The sequence below is a fragment of the Brassica napus genome, chromosome C7, assembly GCF_020379485.1.
Source record: "Brassica napus cultivar Da-Ae chromosome C7, Da-Ae, whole genome shotgun sequence".
Lineage (NCBI taxonomy): Eukaryota > Viridiplantae > Streptophyta > Magnoliopsida > Brassicales > Brassicaceae > Brassica > Brassica napus.
In genome coordinates this window covers 13236593-13260927 of record NC_063450.1, presented here as the reverse complement: position 1 = coordinate 13260927, position 24335 = coordinate 13236593, and the positions used below count along the sequence as shown (strand labels likewise).

At 38.9% G+C, this 24335-nt stretch overlaps 3 protein-coding genes across 3 annotated transcripts; 2 read left to right on the top strand and 1 right to left on the bottom strand.

Moving 5' to 3' along the window:
- Positions 1-2184: 2184 nt before the first annotated feature.
- Positions 2185-5886, bottom strand: LOC106403858. The gene is made up of 5 exons (XM_013844639.2): positions 5855-5886; positions 4109-5762; positions 3395-4020; positions 3042-3326; positions 2185-2500 (listed from the first exon to the last, which is right to left on the bottom strand). Exons 1-5 carry the CDS (start codon positions 5884-5886, stop codon positions 2185-2187), a joined length of 2913 nt encoding a protein of 970 aa, XP_013700093.2.
- Positions 5887-16737: 10851 nt separating this feature from the next.
- LOC125590205 (cold and drought-regulated protein CORA-like) lies at positions 16738-17952 on the top strand. Its single transcript, XM_048763494.1, has 2 exons — positions 16738-16884; positions 17488-17952. The coding sequence occupies exons 1-2, from the start codon at positions 16797-16799 to the stop codon at positions 17748-17750; spliced, it is 351 nt and encodes a 116-aa protein (XP_048619451.1). The 5' UTR covers positions 16738-16796; the 3' UTR covers positions 17751-17952.
- A 1616-nt stretch (positions 17953-19568) lies between these two features.
- On the top strand, positions 19569-20822 carry LOC106403857. Its single transcript, XM_013844638.1, has 2 exons — positions 19569-20220; positions 20518-20822. Exons 1-2 carry the CDS (start codon positions 19569-19571, stop codon positions 20820-20822), a joined length of 957 nt encoding a protein of 318 aa, XP_013700092.1.
- Positions 20823-24335: the final 3513 nt, after the last annotated feature.

Below are 24335 nucleotides of genomic sequence, written 5' to 3'. Positions count from 1 at the left end.
CATCTTACCCTAAGAGGAATATCTTCAGAATACATCGACTGGTCTGAAATAATGCAATTATTGGCAGGCCATGCAACCATCTCGCCAACCGCTTGCTCAACAATACACATACCGGTTGCAGGCCTCCATAAAAAAGCATCGGACTTGATTGCAGTTTCAACCAATACTTTAACAGCAAGAGGACCTAAGGGGATGTCATTCACAAAGTCTTCCGGTTCAGATGAAATAACACGACCCTCAGCAACTTTTTCATCAGAACCAGACCAATCAACCAACACACACTTAGGGTGTGCGCTTTTGTTAACACTCTACATAAATATATTTTAAAACATGTCAGTGCATTACTTACTTCACAATTACTAACCAATTATTGTGAAGATGTAAATTACTTACTCTTGCTCTTGCAGTAGCTGAGTTTTCACCTATCTCAGGTTCTTGCTGTAACATAAATGCATGTAAGTAATCAGCTCATAACTAACATCCAAGAATATAAACATGCTTAGTATAACTAACCTGTCTCTTCATCCTAGCAAGTTCAGATTGCAACTCGTTAACCTGGTTCATCAAACCAAGGTGCTTCTCTTCCATTTCAGCCATAAATTGTTTCTTCACTTGAAAACAAGCTAACTTCGTCTTCCCAATGTTTCTTCCCATCGCCCTCAAGTGACCAGGATTGTCAGGTCCTAATAGTACTGAAAGCGGATCCACACTAAGGTTTGTTGAATTAGAATTAGCACCGTGATCAACAATCTCAGCTGCCTTTTTCTGTCAACAGAAAATATGTTACTAAGCATATAGTTATATCTTTGAAGCACCAAAAAAAACTACTTACAAACTTCTCCGCAGCTAGCATATTGACTGGTGTTCCATCTTTTTTTGTACGTGACTTGACCCACACTTTAAGCCTACTCACTTTCGATACTCCACCACTCTCTTGTTTCTGATGAAAACATGACATCAGATGTGAAAAAGGTAGTAAGTGAAGAAAAAGTAAATAGATAAGGTGAAGAAATGTACCATATCCTCCGCTAGCCTAACCATTCCTCTACGGCTACAAGTGTGAGGAATTTGTTTGCTCCTCCTCTCCTTGTATTTATCACTCAATACCTTAAAGTCTGAACTGGTTTTGCAGTTGACAAATTTTCGCCACTCCACTGGATTAACATTCTTTGGTCTCAGATTCATCCTCTCTTGGTTAGTAGATTTGCCTCTGATCTGCGTGACAAGTCTTGATTTTGACGCCCTCCATAAACATCCCATTTGCTTCAACACAGCATTCTTCTGATAGTCTTCATCAAGCTTAAACCTTGCCTACAATCACAAATATACCAAATTAATTACAGATATCGATACAGAACCATCAAATGTGAAAATGTAATAGGAGAAAGTCACCTGAACAGATTTCCAAAGAACAGTTTTAACTTCCTCACTGATTTTCCTCCAATCATCAAATGTGACAGGTACATGTTCCCGCACTAGTGGACCTAGGTATGAAGACAGCTTCACTGATCCTTCACCAACAGGATCTCCAAAATCATTGAACTCCACTCTTTCTCTAGCATTTGGATCTCTGGCGATGTGCTTCATCTTGGTTGGACCTCGGTGTTTCTTCTGCTTAGGCTGAACTTCACTCAATTCCACCTCTCCTTCAGGCTCTTCTTCCTGCTCGTTAACGTCAGTCTCCACAGCCCTGTTAGCCTCTTCCGGCTCTTCCTGCTCGTTAACGTCAGTCTCCACAGCCCTGTTAGCCTCTTCCGGCTCTTCCTGCTCGTTAGCAGCTGCAGTTTCTTCATTTTCTCGAAGCTCTTCATGCTCCTTCTCAGCGACAGGCTCCTGATCTTTTTCAGAATCATGCTGCGGTTGACATTCTATAGTACCAATAAATTCTACTTCCACATCAGACTTCTTCTTCCTGCCCCTCTTTGTGATCTTCGTGTCTTTGTTGGTGACCTTACTAGTATGCGCATTCTTTTTCATTCTTGTAGTCTTTGGACGACCCATTTAATTCACCTGAAACAAATTACACATTAGTTAGTACAAGATACAAAAAGAACTATGAAACTACATCAGTCATCACAAAAAAGAATACACAAGAGTCAAGCATCAAACAAGACACATATCACAGAAGACCTCACAAAAGAACACAAAACAGTCAAGCATCAAACAAGACACATATCACATGCATCACACATATATGCCTTCACAATCAACTCGGGCATTGTGAGCTTCATCTATTTCAACATCCATATCAATGATTGATGGCAATGGTCCAATATCTATGTTGACATCTTCTTCTTCTGTTTCATTGTATCTTCTTGATGGACCTCTTAGGACAACATACCAGCAGGATGTATCATCCTCCCTTGAGTAAAACACTTGTTTTGCCTGAGAAGCTAATATGTATGGATCCCTATTAAAGGAAACTTGAGACTGATTCAAGTTAACAAGTGTGTACCCATCTTCCACCTTAACTCCGTTTCCTCGTACTGCCCATTGACACCTGAATAGAGGGACGTAAAAGACATTATAGTCCAACAAGATAATCTCTGTAACTCTCCCATAGTATGATACCAAATCGACGACTTGTGAAGTGTCTTTTGCACTCGCTCTACACATTGCAGTAGCCTCATAAAATACTCCACTGTTTTGGCTCATCCTCTGAACTGAGTGTGTGTGAAAGCGTTGTCCGTTCACTATGTAGCCTGTATATGACCTTGCAGTACTACATGGACCATATGCCAACCATTTTAGAGTCTCTCCATGTGTTTCAGAATCCACTTTTATCTAGCAAAAAGTATAAGCAATTGTCAGAATAGAAGAACAATTAATTTAGAAACGCAACAACTGTTATAAACTTGCCTGCTCTTTTAACCAAGAAGCAAAATTCAGGGTATGTGTACTCCACAAATATGTTGCATCACGTCTACATCTTGCATTTGTGTCTTGTAGAAATTGTAGATGCATGCTTGTGACACAAAAAACAAATGTTTCAGTTCCTACGTAGCTTATAGGTTACGAAGTTAAAAAATGCAGTCACTTACTCAACATAAGGGTCAACAACAGATGTGTTCTGTAGGACAGCAAGGTGGGCTGTTTTCTTCTCCATTTCAGAGAGGTTAATTGATTTTGGTGCCGATATTGGACGTCCCTCTAGGATTGTCTGGCTCTCATAGTCAGCATTCCTATCTAATTTCTCCTCCACATTGGTTGTCTTTTTAAGAAACGCACTGCAGAACTGCATGCACTCTTCTGCAAGATAGGACTCAGCAATACAACCCTCTGGCCTCGCAGTGTTTCTAACATAGTCTTTCAGGATCTTCATGTGTCTACATAGAGTAAAAAAAGTTTTAGTCACAGTCTAGAGATTTTAAAATTTAAATATAGTATAAGTTACCTCTCAAATGGATACATCCAGCGAAAATGGACTGGACCACATAGTTTAGCTTCCCTTCCAAGATGAACTGTCAAATGAACCATTATGTCGAAGAAGCTTGGAGGAAAAAATCTCTCAAACATACAGAGAGTTTCCACAACTTCTGCTTCCATTTTTGAAATCTGCTCTACATCTATTACTCGCTGGCATAACCGGTTGAAGAATGCACACATCCGTAATATTGCTAGTCTCGGGCCTTTAGGTAATAATCCTCTAACTGCAACCGGGAGTAACTGTTGCATCAGCACATGATAATCATGTGATTTGAGACCTGATACCTTACACTCTTCTACTGAAACACCCCTAGATATGTTTGAACAATATCCATCAGGTCCTTTAAAATCAGAAAGTCGCTTGCAGAATACTTTCTTCTCACTCTTCGACAAAGACCAAGGTGCTGCTGGTAGGTAAGTCCTTTTCCCTTTGGCCCTCGGGTGCAGATCCTTTCTAATACCAAGATGTTCCAGATCCTTACGTGTATTGAGACCATCCTTCGAATTCCCACAGTGAAGTAACGTTGAGACAATGCTCTTTGCCACATTTCGCTCAATGTGCATTACGTCCAAATTATGCCTCACGGGTAGTTCCTAAATATCAATACAAAAGAAGCAAAACTGTGAGAGTCTTAAAGATAATAATATACAAGGAATATTGTGTGTTCAATATAAGACTTACCTCCCAATAAGGAAGTTGAAAGAAGATTGATCTTTTTTTCCATCTTGACAACTCCTCCTCATCAACTTCATCTTCTTCCTCTGCCTCAGATTCACTGGAAACGTCCTCAATATCACAGTCTTCTTCAACACTCACTGTTCTTTTCCTCTTCGTTCTACCTTCTCTAAAATTCCCAAAGTTGTTAACAAAGTGCTTCAGGTTATTGGAAATGTCATGACCAGATAGTATCCTAGACTTTCTCCCGTGTTCAGCGTGTCCATCAAACCAAGCCTTCTTCGACCTATATCTATGCGTTGGTGGGAGACCCTTTCTATGAGACATATACACATGCTTCCTACAGAACTTCAGCCACATACTATCAGTGTGTTTCCCGCACACAGGACAACCCATTTTTCCTTTCACTTTGCATCCAGCTAGATTTCCATAGGCTGGGAAATCACTAATAGTCCAGAGCAGCATTGCCTTCATTGTAAATGCAGTGTTACTCACAACATCATATGTTGACTCTCCTTTGCTCCACAACTGATTTAAATCCTCTATTAATGGCTCTAAGTAGACATCAATACTATTACCAGGCTGTTGTGGACCAGGAATGAGCAGTGTTAGCATGATATTCTCCTTCTTCATACATAGGTTAGGAGGCAAATTGTAGTTAACTAACAGCACAGGCCAACAACTGTACTTACTGCTCTGCATGTTGAAAGGATTAAATCCATCCGTAGAGAGTCCCAGCCGTATATTCCTTTCCTCAGCGGCAAATGTGGGATACTTGTCATTCATCTGTTTCCATGTCACAGAATCTACGGGATGCCTTAGTTTCCCATCGCTGCTCTGGTTAGTAGAATGCCACCTTAGGTTTCTGGCCATTTCTTCAGACCTAAACATCCTCTTTAGCCGTGGGATTATTGGAAAGTATCTTAATACTTTCTGTGGGACACCTTTCTTGATCTCACCAGTGTGCTGGTTAATCTTCCATCTTGAGGCCTTACATTTAGGACAACTGTCGAGCTTCTTCAACTTCTTTCTGAACAGGCAGCAATCATTAACACACGCATGAATCTTCTCATAACCCATATCAAAAGACTTCAAGAACTTCTTAACTTCGTACAGTGATGTATGCAACACGTTATCCTCTGGTAACATCTCCGGCAACGTCTCAAGTAGATCATCGAAGCTCTTGTCAGACCAGCCATTCTTAGTCTTCAGCCTAAACAATGACACGATGGCTGATAACTTGCTATGGTTTGCGCAGCTTGGATATAATGGGGTTTCAGCATCTGCAATCTTTGCCAAGAACTCATCTTCTTTCATGTCTTCTCCCTCTGCCATCTCACAGAAGTCACGTTCAGTAGCTAACTCTTCATCTAAATTCTCAACAGCTCTGTACAACCCAACAATCTCTTCATTCCACTGCTTCTCTTTCATCTCGCCTTCAGCCACAGAGTATACTTCTCCATGATGATACCAGTCCTTACGCTGCTTGTACACCTCATCCATTCCCCTTCTAACCAGATGATCGACTATATCTGCAGCTGAATGCCGATCTACATTCCGACAGTCTGTGCAAGGGCAGATAATGAACTTATCAGCTCCATCACCCGCAGACACAGCTTGGACAAAGTCCCATGCACCCTTCTCATAAGCAGGATCAACTCTGCAGTTATAACAAACAAAACAGAACAATTCATTAAACACTCAAATCCCCTACTGAGTACTGACATGGATCAATATATGTTGATTTCTTACCTTGACAGATGAACCCACGCCTTCTCCAACATTGTTTGATCTATACTTCTTTAAAACCATTAGAACGAGTAAAATGGTCACAGAATACACAAATTCTAAATAACCAACAAGTAAAATGGTCACAGGAAATAGAAACCAACGAGAGTAAAGTAGCCAACGAGAGTCAAACAAATGAAGCTAAATTCTAGAAAAAATTAACAACACTCAGTAAAGTAGTCAACGAGAGTCAAACAAATGAGAATCATGTTATGACTAAGCAAAGACTAAAACAAATCAGAAGCATGTAATGACTAAGCCGAGACTAAAACAAACCATAAACATGTACTAAAGCCACGGGAATTAAACAATTTAAATCAGAATCAAACATATCATAATAAAAGAAATGAGAATCATGGGAAACTGAGATATCGAAGAAAATAAACCTCTTCGGTTCGAATCGACTTGAGCTGGAGAGTACCACAGGTTACAGACGACAAAATCGAGCTTCAAGGTCTCGGCGGAGAGTTTCGGTTGTGGGAGAGAGGGGTTAGGGTTTTCGAGAGAGAGAGAGAGAGCTGGAGAGTATCACAGGTTACAGAACACGAAATCGAGCTTCAAGGTGTCGACGGAGAGTTTCGGTTGTGGGAGAAAGGGGTTAGGGTTTTCGAGAGAGAGAGAGAGCTGGAGAGTATCACAGGTTACAGAACACAGAATCGAGCTTCAAGGTGTCGACGGAGAGATTTGGGTGTGGGAGAAAGGGGTAGGGTTTTCTCGACTGAGAGAGAGAGAGTTACTCATTTTTTTTTAATTTAGTTGTCGACAATCATTTTTTTTATCCTTATGTATCCTAAGTGTTACAGTAAAGAGGGAATAGATTTAGTATTTCCCGGTTCTCAAATTTTCACTAAGTATAAGCGGTACGCGTGCTTTTCTATTCCCGCTTTGTGAATTTTTCCCGACAGCATTAAGTTAATGCTATCAATATGTCCCAAAATCGAAAAAATTATCTACCATAGCAGTTTGAAAATCCGTGCTATCCCGCTATGCTATAAAAGGCCAAATTTCTTGTAGTGTAACAGACCCAAGACATCCGCCTAGGCATAACCTCACGAAGGAGAATATGCACACGCAAGGACAGTTCTCAAATCCCTACCATCAAGAAATAGCAGACGAACAAGAGAGAGTCCAAAACAACATTTCGATCTAAAGCTCACTTAAGACGAGACAAGAAGAGGTAGACAGATCGCCGATGAACCGCCAAACGCCACACAATTACAATGAATAGATATGTCACCTCAACCACCGGATAATCTTTCCCGAAGTGGCGACTCCTCAACTTCCTTGCTGAAAACTGAACAAGCAGAGAAGCATAACCGAACGAAGGAAAGCAGAATGGCCCTCTCCGGACAGAGGTGAGGAGCACTGACCGCCGAGAGCTGGAACGAGCTAAGACGAAGAGGAGTGGCGGCTGCGAGTCGAAAAAGCTTATTATGCACTCACAATAATGTTTACAAGTTTTGGGAGTATAAAATAACATAATAGTATTTGACACTTTCGTATGATTATTAAATTAAGTTCCCGACACAACATATTTCTGGAAAACACACAACAAAGAATTACAATACAAAATAACATCCAATTAACATATATTGCAGCATCCATAATTACTATGTACACTAAATTCACATGAAACATATAAAGTTAGTATTATATAAGTTAAGGAAAAAAGAACAGGTGAAAGTGAGTAACTCGTAGAGAAAAATAAAGGAATCAGTATTATATTAATGAAGAGAAACACAAACAGAAATAATGTATGATAGTTATAAACTATATAAATAATCTTTTTTTAAACTATAAACATAGATTTGAAAGCTCCTTTGGTCCAGTGGTTTGACCAAAAATTCATTAATTCTTCTACACCAGGAGGTCTGGGTTCCAATTCCCGGAGAAAGCGGAATTATGCAAATTAAAGGAGAAAATGCTTACAAGAGATCTACAACATGGCGCAAGGAGTACCGTCAAGCGTGGATCCGATAGCGGCTCAGATGATGCAGTCAGGCGTGAATCCTCATACGGCAGGTAGAATTGTCGGCTGTAGAATCGTCTGTAATATTTCTCACAGTTGTAATAGCATAATTATCCAGCGTTAAAAAAAAAAAAAACTATATACAGAAAATGTACGCGCACCCGAGCGCGCGCTGATGATGTCTTTTGACAATTTCCCGTTTCACAAAGAAAAAGAAAAGAAAGAAAATTGAAAAATCATTTAGTTCCATAACATCAGTATAAGACTTCAGTGAAACAACAGACCCGAGACTCCACGTATCCAACATTCAATGTTATTGACAACACTTTTAAATATATAATTTTATTTATTTCATCCTAAAAGGACATACAATACAAATTTTTACAACAAAATCATGCATGGAAATGAATAAAAACCATACAACTATCACAAGCAGATATGAAACTCTGACTACACAAACAAATTGTAAGCAATTCCGGATCCTACTAATCTTCCCTACTTGTTTAGTTAATCCGAGTGGACCTTCCTCACCATCCAATATCGATTTACTGTAGACTATGAAGCGCTTGAAAGGAATAAGGTGAAAAATATTCTAGCCTGAGGAACTCCTTTACCAGAGCAAACTTTCCTCACAAGAAAGATGGGTTGAAATGGAAATAATTTGCCTTTTGGAATCGGTACCTGCATGTAATGAGGAGGAATCAACCTGTTCAGATTGATCAAACAATCCACCAAGTACTGGGATGGTCTTATCCACTGCCGGCCATCACAGAGAGAGAGGAAGAAACACTTTGAATACCCTTGCACCTAGCACATTTTGGCTCTCTAAAAACTAAAGAGAGTTTCATTACAATCGCCCAAAAAAACAACCGATGACAGAAAAAACTCTAGACACGAAGAACACACAAAGAAGACAAATGAATGGACTGCGCAGATCCGTTAATGAACTCACGAGAAGATAACACCGAAGGATTGAAAAGTGTGACAACCCATCCCGATAACTCGGAACCCAGCTCACAGCCTTGCAGGGCACCGACCCTAACCCCTCACTGTGGGAGGAAACACCTCCACATCCACCGGTAGGTTATTGGTGCGCTTGGCGTTACTTGAACACAAGACTTCACTCTTTAACAACACTCATCCTAGAAGAGTGTTGTTAAGGGACCATTTTTGTGACAACCCGTCCCGCTCACTCAGAACCCAGCTCACAGCCCTGCAGGGCACCGACCCTAACCCCTCACCGTGGGACAAAATGCCTCCACATCCACCGGTAGGTTATTGCTGCGCTTGGCGTTACTTGAACCCAAGACCTCACCCATTAACAACTCTCCCACAGGACAAACTGTCACCAATTGACCTGCAGATCAATTGGTGACAACTCGTCCTGTGGGCGTGTTGTTAAAGTGAGAGGTCTTGGCTTCGAGTAATACCAAGCGCACCAACAACCTAATTATGGAGTCATAGAGCACTCATAATGGAGGGGTTGGGGTCGGTGCCCTGCTGGGCTGTGAGCCTCGGGTCCTAGTGAGTGGGACGGGTTGTCACATAAAAAGTTGACTTTTTTCGTGACAACCCGTCCCGCTCACTCGGAACCCGACTCACAGCCCTGCAGGGCACCTACCCTAACTTCTCACCGTGAGAGGAAACACCTCCATATCCACCGGTAGGTTATTGGTGCGCTTGGCGTTACTCGAACCCAAGACCTCACCATTTAACGACACTCCTAGAGGACGAGTTGTCACCAATTGAGAGACATATATATATCCTACACGCCACCACCTCCGGCTAGATTAAGTCAAGCAAGAAGATTGGAAATTATCGAACCAACTATCGCCACCATAGAAAAGCCGACTCCACCACCTCCCTTGACTCCAAGGCCTCACTTAGACAAATGATCGTCATCTTGTAGATCCAAAACTAGGGCCCAGTTCCAAGCAAACTATATGTAACATCCCGAGTTGTGATATATAGAAAGGCTTAAGAGAATTGATTTGGCTACCTATGTCACTAAAGTTGACTTACCTTTTCCGTCACACATTCGTTTAGAACTCCATAGTTAAGCATGCTTGGGCTGGAGTAGTGAAAGGAAAAGTGACCTCTCGGAAAGTTATTCGTGATATCGTGTGAATGAGGCCAAAGCACGGGGAAAGGTCAGGTGGTGATTGCATGGTCAGTAAACAATGATTTCGAGCGTTTGAAAAAAAATACAAACCGATTGTTGGAATGAGATGGGGCCCACGGGCCGAGAGAGCGAATGTGCGTGGCCCATTAGCCGTGGGCGGTCGGGCATTACAAGTGGTATCAGAGCTGGTTAGCCTTCTCGGTTCTGACCTGAGAGGCGTCTTGAGACCTGTCGTGGGGCGCAACGAGGACGTTGCATTCTTTGAGAGGGGATGAATTGTGACATTTCCAGTTGTTATATATGGAAAGGCTTAAGAGAATTGATTGGCTACCTATGTCACCAAAGTTGACTTACCTTTTCTGTCACATATCCATTTAGAACTCCAGGGTTAAGCGTACTTGGGCTAGAGTAGTGAAAGGATGGGTCACCTATCAGGAAGTGATTCGCGATACCGTGTGAGTGAGACCAAAGCACGGGGAAAGGTGAGGTGGTGATTCCAGAGTTAATAAACAATGATTTTGAGACTTTGAAAAAAATTATGAACCGAATGTTGGAACGGGATGGGTCCCATTTGCCGAGAGAGCAAGCGTGGGTGTCCCATTAGCCGTGGGCGGTCGGGGCGTTATAAGCATATAACTCCCCGAGTAAGCTGGATTCTGCGTGAGCGGGATGGGTTGTCACATAAAAAGTCGTCATTTTAATGTGATAACCCGTCCCACTCACTAGAACCCCAAGCTCACAGCCCTGCACGGCACCGACCTTAACCCCTCACCGTGGGAGGAAACGCCTCCACTTCCCCCATCAGGTTATTGATCTGATCAATTGGTGACAATTCGTCATGTGGGAGTGTTGTTAAAGGGTGAGGTCTTGGGTTCGAGAAATGCCAAGCGCACCAACAACCTAATTATGGAGTCAGAGAAGACTCATAATGGAGGGGTTGGGGTCGGTGCCCTGCAAGGGTGTGAGCCTGGGGTCCTAATGAGTGGGACGGGTTGTCACAAAAAAAAGTCAACTTTTTATGTGACAACCCGTCTCGCTCACTTGGAACCCGGCTCACAGCCCTGCAGCGCACCGACCCTAACCCCTCACCGTTGGAGGAAATGCCTCCACATCCACCGGTAGGTTATTGGTGCGCTTGGACTTACTCGAACCCAAGACCTCACCCTTTAACGACACTCCTACATAATTAGTTGTCACCAATCTTTTAACATTTCAAGAGTGTACAAAATTTTCATAGAAGTCTAGTTTATGTTGGTTATTTTATTCCTGTTTGGATTGTCTGTGTCCACGTCGATTTAAATAATAGAATAACTTTTTGATGTTATAACGACAAAAACAATTAAATAGACAATTATGTTAAGCTTTCCTAAAATATATTCTGAACCTGAATCGTTTTTCCTCCAAAACGTCATTAAAGTTCGGCCAAATCTAAAATATTATCAACTATATAATTATTATCATTGTCGGGATCTTATGGTCGAGTTAAAGAGACAGATTCGACACGCCAACACGTTTCAGATTCGATCCACCAACTGCGCAAAACTATATCACGTTATCATGGACATTTACATGAATATGGACGGTCCATTTGAATATGTAGAGAGAAACTATCTATGGGGTATATCTATTTTGAAAATTACTCTAAACTTTTACATAAGTCTGGATATCCTAGATTAATAAAAAAATAAGTACTATCATGGTTAATGGCAGTATGTCGTGTTTATAATTTTCATCTTTTAAGTATGTTATTGCCCTATCCCATTCCCGAATTATTTTCCATTTCTTTAACATATGCTTCAAATAGGTATTCTAATACCCAAGTATTCTAATACCCAACCATCCTTTATCCGCCTTCGATCGCTACTACATGATTTGATACTTAGGATGTACATGTTGCAAAAAATATACATGTCTACACTCAATAACCGTTGTTAATGCTCACCTCATCCACGCATTTCTGATTTCTTACGTTAAGGTGACTTGGATGGATATTTTCATCGACTCGACATAAACTAACTATAGCCAAGCGTTTATCTAATCAAATGAAATCCATTAGAATATTCGTATTAGGATAAAAAAATAGCGAAGCAAATTTTGCACCTTCGTTGGTAGTTACTACGTGTTGCTGTGCTACTCTATGCTTTACTTTCACTGAATATTGATTTGTCTGTATACGGCTGTTTAAAATCTGTCGGCAAGGACTTTTCCAAGAGGATCCAATGATGATAACAGTTTCTAATAATAAAACAATTATAACCAAAAATTGAAATCCTATATCTATACGTGTGTGACTGCGCTGTGTTTAAGACATTGGTAATAAACAATCTAAAAAACTGGTGGGGTTGCCATTAATAGATTTTGAAATATATTCACAAATGAATCCAACCCACCATATGGGGACCAATGTATTCATACTTTCATAATCTCCTTATTTACTTTAATGTTTGACTGGATTAGGTAAACTGCAAGAAAAAGAAAAAACTGCTTGGGTAAACAATAGTTATTCAACATAATAAGTAATATTGATTAATATATCTGTAAAAATATAGCATATTATTTCTTAAAGAATTTGATTTCTAAAAAATATGTATTTTTAACACGGGACAGACATAGTTTATACGGATAAGAAATAAAAAATCGAAGATTCGCATTGCATATGGATTTTGAAGAGCTACGGTGAACAGTGGAAAGCGTGTTGCATCATTCAACATATCAGCAATTTGGGATGGACTGGAAAGACTTGATAGCGATGCTAGGGGTATATATGCTTTCTAGACGAACATCTAGACCGTATTTTAGAACATTGATATATATATACAAAAACTATTAGGCATAAATTATCCCATTAGCTATTTTTCCATGTTAGAATACGACGCTGATCTTTGACGAAAATATTTCCAGCTTCTGCCTTCCATGTCAAGTACTTTTCTTGTCTGTGGATTAAAAAGAAGCTTCTAGGTAAATGAAAATCTTCCCATTTCTCAAGAGATTGTTGAATCTAACATAAAATCTCACCAATGATCACCTACATAAACAAGCTTAAAACCCTAAGAGTGGAGGTTATTCGATATTCACAACTTTTACAATAAGAAGACATATAGAATTAGCGTTCATACATCAAGCGTTGTACTTCTATTAAAGATCAATAAAACACTATATTTGTTCTTATTGATCGTATTACTTCTTGTTGACATACTGGTACGGCCCTGGATAAGATGATCTGCCTTGGATCACTTGAAGGAATGGATGTAGGGTGACCTAGAGGCTACTAGCACTCAGTTGGTCGATGGTCATATCTTCAGAGCTATGGAAAGGCTCCAAAGAAGCTTAGCTATTCTCTAAATACATGATAACTGGCTAGTGTCAGAGATTGATCACGATAGATCACTCTATCTAGTGTGATGATCAATGATCTTAGGCTGAACATAGAAAGCAAAAGGAACGAGTATGATGTGATCCTAGCCAAGATCGATCTCATTAGATGTAAGGAACATGGGATAATCCTTGCTATGCTAATAAGAGACTCAAGCATACAAGCTATGAGGATCGAATGGTAACATAAGAGGTGCAGAGAGTCTCTTGATACTCCTAGATTGAATTTGATGGATGTGACACACTAAAGAGAACAATCCTTGTCAATCTAAGTCTTAGAAAGATTTTTGATATATGCTTGATGTCCAATTCAGTCTTTCTGCTCTCTCTGAAAAAAAAATATAAAGCATATCCCTCAACATGCTGCTGAGGGATATGCTACTAATAGAGCTTGTAGTAAGTCTCATTTAATGGCTCATCTTTAGGAATCCTCAGTACCCTCTTGGTGAAATCAGCCACCCCCTTATTAGTAGCATATCCCTCAGCAGCATGTTGGTAAATAATAGGTTCTGGTGCATCATACTCTGGAGGATGTTGACGAAAATTTGATTGCTGATTGATGTCAAATGTCAGCCTCGCTTCTATTTGAGATGGGTGTCGATCGACATAAAGACGGTGTCGATCGACATAAAGACGGTGTCGATATATTATTGGTAGTTATACTCGATAAGTCATAGGTTCAAATAGGTTTCATTCAATGTCTGCGTATTGTCGATTGACACTAGCTGTCTTTCGAGAATCCACAGACTCTACAGGGATATCGATCGGTGCTCATCTGATGGTGTTGAACGAGACCAGTGCGTACTACCAAACAACATGGAACTTTTAACTTGAAATTCCACTCCTTGAAGTTTTGCATGCTTCACCACTTGCCAGAAATCATCATCTATGATGGCATTCACGTAGTGCTTCAGTCCAGCCTCACCTTTTCCTTTAACCAATGCTTCTTGTCTTCTTAAAACATCACAAGTCTTAATCACTTGTGTTTCCAGCTTCTTCACATGAGTGCTGAGGGCTTCAAACTTGTCATTCAGATTGTTGTACACATCATCCATCTTCTCATTGAAATCTACAACCAATTTATGCTGCCCCTCAAGAACCTGATCAATCATTGTTTCTAGTTTATTATCTTGAGTTGCTGCTTCAGGATACTGATAAGAGGATGCTCCATAGTTTCTTGTGAAGCCACCGTTGTTGCATTTGCTGAAGAGTTTCTGGTACTGCGAGCTTTAGTTGTTGATGTAGTTACTTCTTTGGCCAGCGCCATCTAAATTTTTGTTGCTCTACTAATTTCCAAACCTTTGATTCCGAAAACCAGTACCACTGACTTAATTCACATCCTCCTCCTCGCCCCTGTCACTTTCGGTATCCACAGCCTTTACATCCTCTGCTAACATGTTTCCTGAGAAGTTTGCGAAAACTGTCCAGCTTTGATTTAACTTCAGCCATCTGCTCCTTATCCAAGTGTCAGCCAATTTCTTCCTCTCAATAGCAGTATTCTTCGTGCTATTGCTAGACGCCAAGTTCTCAATAAGTCTCACAGCTTCTTCAAAATTTCCAGTGTCGAAGTTTTCCTCACTAGTTGTGTCTAGAGCCATCTGATAAATCAAATTGGTGCCTCTGAAGAAGGTACCTAGCAGTTGTACCTTTCTAAACCCATGGTGTGGACAGTCTCTCTGATATGACTTGAATCATATCCAAAAGCTCTTGAAAGACTCTATAGGCTCTTGAGTGAAAGTATCAATCCTGTTCCTCCAGTATTCGGGCGGTGCATTATCAAAAATATTATGCAGGAAGGCGTTTGTTATGGCTGTCTAGGATGTAAGAGATCTTGTTGGTAACTGCTTAAGCCAATAGGAAGCATACCCAGCAAGTAAGTACTTGAAGAAATTGCAAAGAAGGTAGTCATCAGGGACTCCATTGGCTTTGATAGCAGATACTAAATCCTCGAACCGCACCAGATGATTCATAAAATGCTCTCATGTGGGAGTCCATGATAAGGATGTTGTCCCATGGGTGAAAAGTAAGCAGACTTCAGCTCGAAATCGTGCCTTTGGAAAGTAGGAGACGGAATTGCAGACTTGTTGGCTAGTAGTGATGTGGACGGTTGTGATCAGCCAACATTCTGGATTGAACGGCCTGGACATTCTCAGCAACTGCAGCCGGAGCGATTAGTGCATCTCAGCATCATGATCTTCTAAAGAAGCTTCTTTTGAATCAGGGATTACACCCCGTGATCATCAAATCTCTGACCTGCTGCATTAGCAAATGACACTCAGAGAAATGAAGGTCTCCATTCGCATTCTGTATCAGTACAAGAGTCATGGCCATGTCACTTGCTTGCGGGTTGGTGCCAATCGGTGTTTGAGTAGTGGAGATCGTTGCTTGCTCACAAGTGGTGTCAATCGATGAAGAAGAGTTGTTGATCGATGCTGGTTGCTTCTCCTTGCGAATGGTATGTTCAAGTTTAACAAGATCTAAAACTGAAAAGTGGGAAATAACCCAAATAGAATATAGCGAGAACACATTCCCATAACGGTTAAATGAATTAAGTAAACCTATCTTAAATATTTAACAAAATAACGTCTTTTCGCTTTCTACTTAATTACCTTCCAAACCCCTCATCCAATAAGTCCCTCTCGGAAATATTATAGGGTAATTATTGAATTAACCGATTAGTAAGTTTATAGGATTTCATATTTCCCCAAAATCATCAATTATTGTATTTAACATTTACAAAAATAATTTAAAATCCAAAGTTATTGAGTTCATAATTTGTATTAGGTCATCAAAATTCTAACTTATTAGAAATAAAGATTTAGTCACTAAAATCTATCAAATAAAAATTGGTGGAATTATAAAAATAACTTATATGGTTAAAATTTAATGAATAAAAATATCACTTCCTATGATGATGTTTTTTGAAATTTCTTACAAAATAAATTCTTCTTTATTTTTCAGTTTTACATAAAAATAAAAATAAAAAATGAAATCAGATAAATAAAGTTTATATGAAAATATTATTTTGTATATTTATATATATTATTTAAATTAATAGGTAATCAAAATACAATTTTAAAGAATATAAATTTTCAGTAAAAATAAAATTCAAAGGTTAAAATATTTTTTTTAATATTATAACATTGATTTAAATCTTTTTAAAGAAATTGCAATAATTTTTCAACATTTACCTTAATTTTAGATTTTCTGGAACTTAGTAGGTATTCAAATTCTATAAAATTCCAAATCCAATGTTGTGATAAATTCTCCCTCTTTTTTCTTTTAATTAAAAAATTAAATTTTTTTTATTGAATTTTTGTTATTTGGCTTTTCTCATCCGCTCCTCCTCTTTCTCTTTAAATAGAGATCATGCAGACTGACATTTTATTCATCACCTGTTTTTCGACAAAGAGAGTGTTATAACTTAAATTCAGTTAAAGAAAATGGCTTCAAAGACTTTGATTCTGCTGGGTGTCTTTGCATTTCTTCTCGTTGTGTCAGAAATGGCCGCAGCATCTGCACAGAAGTCGGGTACGTAAAATTATTCTATATAAAATAAAAGTAGTTCCAGAGGCTGTGGTGCTAAAGTACTATTTCATAATTTCATCATACCATTTCGTCCGTTTTAAGTCCAGAAAGTTTGTTTGAATGCTAGTTAATTATTTGGACTTCCTAAGTCAAAACACATTTAAGTATGATGTTGTTGTCTACTTGTCTAGTAAGAAAAACGATATGTGTAGTAGCTAGGCGGTGTGAATATCTAACTCCCCCGTAGAGGAACCAGGTTTGTCTTTCGCTGGTAGGCTCTCCCGGAGATTAGTCGAGCCTTTAGGTTGGAATAGCCCAGTTTTATTAAAAAAGAAAAAAAGAAGACGATATGTATGATATTGAAACCTTTTATACGTATCAGGCCATCTCAAACCATTTAGATGTTCGGTGCAAATTTTATATTGAAGGTATATAATGATGCGATTTATCTTTTTTGACCAGAGATCAGAAATTATATATATTTGAATAGTTTTAAGCGAATTTTTTTTCAATAATCGGGGAGTGCAATGCACATATGCACGTGCTAAAAGATATCTTTGAAATAATATTGAGGTGCTTTGTTTTGGATATGTACGGTGAAAACAGAGAGTGAGGACACTGTGCAACCTGATCGATATGGTGGTGGCCATGGCGGAAATGAAGGTTACAACGGACGAGGAGGATATAACAGAGGAGGAGGACACAACGGTGGTGGAGGATACAACGGAGGTGGAGGATACAACGGGGGAGGAGGATACAACGGCGGTGGAGGATACAAGGGAGGAAGAGGAGGCCGCGGGGGACACGGAGGAAGAGGAGGCCACGGCGGACACGGTGCAGAAGCTGTGCAGACTCAGACTGGCAACTAAATCTATCAATACTTTAACCACCATGGATGATTTAATCTATGTATACACATGTGTGTATGACTATAAGTAAAACCATGGTGAGTTTGTAAAAGTTACTTAAGTCAAATAAAAGAAATTAGGTGAATAAAGTTTCGTAATGTAATGTCTCTATGTTCGAGTTGTAATATGCCCTCTTTGCAAAAATAAAATCGTTTGTAGTTTATGTTGGGAATTTTATACCAAAAAAGATATAAAATGGCTGAAAAATTCTTGTTTGGAGCCTTTCCTCTTTTATTTATTCAAATTATTATTTTTTAAATAGAAAGTATAACAAAAACAATTTGACACTACCTTTCTAACTAATTATTAACCGAACCACAATCAATTAGATCCAGACTACCAATCTAATCAAGATCCATTTACGGGATGCTTGTTTGTTTGGTTTCTAGATTTTAAATTTTAGATTTTGGTTTTTAGTTTTTGGTTTTTGGATTTAAGATTTTGATTCTTTGTTTTTAGTTTTGCAATATATTTTAGTTTTTTTAAAACCATGAATTATGATTTTATATATTTTTTTTTGTTTTTGGTTTTTGCTTATAAAATAATGAAATGAAAATATTATCGATAGTAAAATATTTATTGTGGAAATAATAAAATATAATATCATTACCAAAACACACATAATCCTGTTTAAAAAACAGCAAAAACAAATATAATTTATGTCTAAACGTAAACTTAAAAATTTAATTCTATGTTTAAATATAAGTCATATATACTTTGTTTTATAATTTTACTATATTTTATTAATATTTTTGTTTGAATTTGAAATATTAAAAATAAAATATTACTTATTATGAAAACAACAAATAATACAAAATATTACCACTTAAAATACATTTATTTATTAAATAAATTTATTTTAAAAGAGAAAATAATGCAAACTAAATAGATGAACCACAATTCATATATATATATATATATGACAATACATAATTAATGTAGTTCAAAAATGGCATACATAATTAAAAATTTTAAAAAATATAAAATAGTTATATTCCAAAAATATTCTATGTGAGATTGACAAGTGACTGAGTTGATCTGGACTGGGCTTGTCGTTCACAACTAGGCCTGGACGTTTGTAGTAAAGAAGAGCGATAAAGATTCTGCTGGGCCTCTGGTGAAAGAGTGAAGCCCAAGAGCTGAAGTTACACGTGCATATAAAAGGAGAATGATGAGAAGCAGAGGATAACACCTCATAACAACCTAACGGCCTTGTCTTCTTCTCATGTTATCCAGGTACCGAAGCAGATGATTCCACCACCGAAGCAGAGATAGTGAATTCCAGGTACCGATCCTGAAGGAGATGTACCCAAAGTATAGGGAACTCTAAAACTTCGTGTGGTTTCTTGTCAATTGTATTCTTTCGTGTTGCGTTCTGGGTTTTTTCAGTGTGTGTGTGGAGTCGCAATCTTCAAACAATGAGAGACATGAGAGATCGATAGAATCAAAGAGTTCGATAGTCAAGAGAAATCATTGAGATACAATACAAGTGTGTATTGAGATCGGATTCTTCTACAAGTGGTATCAGAGCTCGGCTAGGGCATTCGAAGGATCCAGAAGACCGGATCAAGGTCCGGATTCAGTAGAACGATCTGGTTCTACGAGGAGTAAAGATCGAGGAGCACCGATCAACGGGAAGAGGTTGATCGGGATTGTAAATTCTACTCTTATACTAAATTGATCTGATCTTGAATCTTTGGTTGTGCATCTAGTTGCTGTGGGATTGTTTTCTTGGTTATCTGCAGGTGACAAGAAGCGAGGAATCACACATCAAAGAGGATGGATCCGACGCCATGGAGGTTCGAGATCGAGAAGTTCGATAGGAAAGGTGACTTTGGACTTTGGAAATTCAAGATGATGACACAGTTAGAGATTCAAGGCCTGGTATCAGTACTCCAGAAAGAAACCAGTTTTGAATCTGATATAACAAAGCTAGAAGAAGGTGTCGAAGTAAAGAAAAACCTAAAGAAGGCAGAAAGAGATCTAAGAGTTAGGAGTCTATTCATCACTTGTCTTAGTGATGTAATCTTGAGGAAGATAATGAATGAGACTACAACTCTTAGAATGGTGAAAGCATTTGAGAGAGACTACCAATCAAAGTCTTTGCCAAACTTCATGTATCTCAAGAAGAAATTTTCTTGCTTCAGGATGGAAGAAAATAAACCAATGGAAGAGAACTTTTACTCCTCTTTCCTAAAGCTCCTAGCTGATTTGGCAAGTATCAAGATCTACTTCTCAGATGAAGATCAAGCCATTCAACTAATCTCTGGGCTGCCTACAGCCTATGAGCCATTGGTACATACCATACAGTATGGAACCAGGAAAGCCACGCTGACTGTCAACGAAGTCATCACTGCGGCATACTCCAAGGAGGCGGAGATAAAGCAGAAGAGGTTGACAACAAGAGGCATACACTCAAAGGATCTTTACAGTGAGTCAAGGGGATGAACATCGACCATAAATGATTCAGGAAACAACAAGCAATGGAACAACAAATTAAAGAGCAGATTTAGGCCTAAATCAGTAGGCAAGTATAATGTAAAACAAGATAAGACTTGTTGGATATGTGGAAGCGATGGACACTGGAAACTAGACTGTCCAGAACGCAAAAAAACATCTCACTCCTTAAATTTAGGAAACTCAGCAAACGTGGCAAAGGATCTTCCAGGGCCAATAGCCTTGACAGTCAGTCTGATAGTATCACATGAAAAGTGGGTGTTGGAATCAGGTTGCACTTTTCATATCACGCAACTAAGGGATCTTCTATCAGAGTTTGTGGAATTTGAAGGGAATAAAGTGATGATAGGAAAGAACTCATTCTGCATAGTTCGAGGAATGGGAAAAATAACCATAGACAACAAGGATGGATCATCGGTCACATTGAGTGAAGTTCGTTATATCCCAGAGATGGAGAGAAATTTGATATCCTATGGACAACTAGAACAGTCTGGTTGCAGCTACAATGGAAGGGACTATATGGTCAGGTTCTACAAAGGAGGCATGGAAGTGCTGTCTGGAATGTATAACAACTGATTATACTATCTCCAGGGCATTATAAGAAGACAAGAAGCAATCACAGCAGCAGGGAGTGTTGATCTCACGAAAAGATGGCACACAAGGCTTGCACATATGAGTCTTCGATCAATGGAAACGTTGGTTAGGAGATGATATCTGAAGAAGGAGGATGTAGGGACGCTTGAGTTCCCAAAGGCAAAACACACTACGAAGGCGGTTCTAGACTACATCCATTCTGATCTTTGGGGATCACCAAACACTATTTCCAACTTATCATGGGCTCAATACTTCCTAACCTTCACAAATGATTACTCTAAGAAAGTTTGGAATTATTTTCTGAAAGCTAAACATGAAGTGTTTAATTGTTTTGCAGAATGGAAAGCACTGGTGGAAAATCAAATATGCATGAAGATTAAAAGCTTAAGGGCTGATAACGGTTTGGAGTTTTGCAACCAAAAGTTTGATCAGCTGTGCAAGGAAGCCGATATAAGAAGACACAAGACATGGCTCTACACGCCTCAGCAAAATGGGATCTCAGAACGGATGAATATGACCATCATAGACAAAGTCACATCGATGTTAACTGGGACGGGTCTTGATGGAAGCAATTGGGCTGAAGCAGCGTCAATAGCAGTATATGTGATCAACAGGTCACCAAGTGCTTCAATCAAGTTTGAGATACCTGAGGAAAGATGGTCAGGGCACAAACTAGGGTATGGACATATGAGATGTTTTCGTTGTATTGTGTATGTTCATCAAGTCATAGAAAAGACGAGTCCTAGAGCAGCTAGAGGAATCTTCTTGGGCTATGCTGAAGGGACACGAGGATATATAATATGGTTGTTTGAGGAGCAGAAGGTCTCTGTCAGCAAAGACGTAGTGTTCAATGAAGAGAAACTATTCAAGGATCTTGAGAAGGAACAAGTGAGTGTTGAAGAAAGATCCGAGTCAAAGGTTACAAACAAAAGAGTCACTTTCCGAAGTGTGCTGGAAGACATATGTGAAGGGGAGAGTTCAAACTCAGGTGGAGCTTCAGTGGAAGCTCAAGTTCAAGATCAGAACACTACATGAAAGAATATTGCAGATTCGAAAGATGATACTGAGTCAGAATCAGGAAATTCTTGTGATGAACAAGATGAATTAGGAACCTATGTGCTTGCTCGGGATATAGTAAGGTTATAAGACCACCATCTAAGTTCGAAACGCCGACTTTTCTGGCGTACGCATTGGCGAGCTCAGAAGACATAGAGATGGAGGAGCCTAAGACCTATCAGGAAGCTTTGAAAAGAAAAGATTGGAAGCTCTGGAATGGAGCAGCAGATGAGGAAATGGAGTTACTAAAAAATAATCATACTTGGGATTATGCAGAAAGACCAAAGGATCATAAGGTGATCGGAAATAAGTGGATCTTCAAGCTGAAACCAGAATCCCAAGAGAGAATCAGCCACCAAGATACAAGGGAAGGTTGGTGGCTAATCTCACTCAAATTACCTAAGGAGTGAATTACTCTCTCAAATAAGAAGTTCAATTGTAGTACTTAGGGATCAAATTCTCAGGGAGCTAGGGAACCTAATAAATCTAATTAAATTAATTAATCTAGGTTGATTATGATTAAATGTAAAAGACATGTTTGTGAGCAAGGCAGTTGCTCAATTGATTGATTGGGGGTTTTGGTACTTAGATGAAAGTAGCTAGACTTAGGGTTTTTATTCAGGTAATCAGGATTATAATCCTACAGATGCCTAATAAGTTGTATGCATGATATTATAGAGCTCAACACTTATATAAAAACCATTTGGCTCTCGCTTTCTAGGTCTGTCTATTGACCAGTGTCAATCGATGATTCATAGGAATATCGATTGATACACTTGTTGAAACGTCGACAGATGATTCGATTGGAATATCGATCGACACTCTTGGTCAAGCTTTAGCGTGCAGGTTGAATGTGCTCACTAAGCTTCCTAGATCACCTCTCGCCTCACTCTAGCAATCTAGCTCAATTAGGATGGATTCAGGGTGAGATTGATAGACCATGGTTTGGCCCACTTTCACCCATGGTTTATAGGTGTTTTTACTACTAATTATTATATTATAGAGTCTATTTATTATATTTATAAGATCAGGAGTGATTTGGAGATAAGTGATGATTTGGAGCATTTTGGAGATATTGGAGCAAGCACCCAAGATGACCATTGAGCTTGACCATCGGTCGATATTGAGGAACAAATATCGATCGATGTTCTGATGTGAACATCGATCGACAGCGAAGCGCGCAGAAAGCCCGTTTGGTCATAGCCGACTTGAAGCCCAAGTCTTCACCAATTTACAAGATTACCCATGACGAGGTTTAACCTAATTGTATAAGTTTTGCCACCATGTTAGAGACAAAAGTGTGATTTCTTGTGTTTCTAGTTTTACTATTATCAGCAAAAGGTTTTTAGGATTTTGATAGATTGGAGAGAAGATCCAAAGTTATATTTGTGATTGGAACTCCATTGATGTCTATTTACTATTCTAATGAAGTTTTCTTACCTAATTGATGTTTTGAATTGCTTGGCCATGTCTGAGTAGTTCCATTGTTAGATTTTAACGTTTAAAAGGTTATGAGGGATTAACCCTAACAATAGATTGCTGAGTTGTGATAAAATCATTAGGATTGTCATTAATGCCTGATTCTAGATTAGCTACCTAGAACTTGCCCTTGGATTGGTAGATAAAAGCGATAGCTTCATTCTCATCCTGAATAATTCTAATTGAGCTAAGATTCTTGCTAAGAGTAATGCGAGAGCTGATCTAGTGAGCTTAATGAACATCATTCAACCCACGCATAAAGCTTAACTAGAAGCGCGTCGATTGATATCCGTACTGGATAATCGATCGACGGAGTGAAAGGTGTATCGATCGATATCCCTATAGAATAATCGATCGACACTTGCTATTGATCGAACACATTTGTTTGGGTCATTAGATCTAGTTAATAGACAAGTCCAGAAACGCGAGAGCTGATCAACTTGTTGCTTAGTAGTTGAGCTCTACATTATAATGCATGCAACTCATTAGGCATCTGTAGGATTATAATTCCAAGTTTCCTGAATAAAAACCCTAAGTCTAGCTATTTCCTTTTAAGCAACAAAACCTCAACCAATCAATCGAGCAATTACTTGCTCGATAAAACTGCAAATTTACATTTTAATCATTAAACCATCCAACTTAACAAATCCGATTAGATTTATTAGGTTCCCTAGCTCTTGTGGATTTGATCCCTAAGTACTGAAATTGAACCTCTTATTTGAGAGAGTAAATTCACTCTTTAGGGTAATATAAGTGATATGAGAGATGCAAGCTATCGCTTTTGTCTACAACTCCTAGGTAGCTAATCTAGAAGTAAGCATTAATGACAATCCTAAAGATGAATATCACAACTTAGCAATCTATAGTTGGGGCTAATCCCTCATAATCCTATTTAAACTCTAAATCTAACAAAGAGAACTACTAAGACATGGCTAAGCAATTCATAACAACAATAAGGTA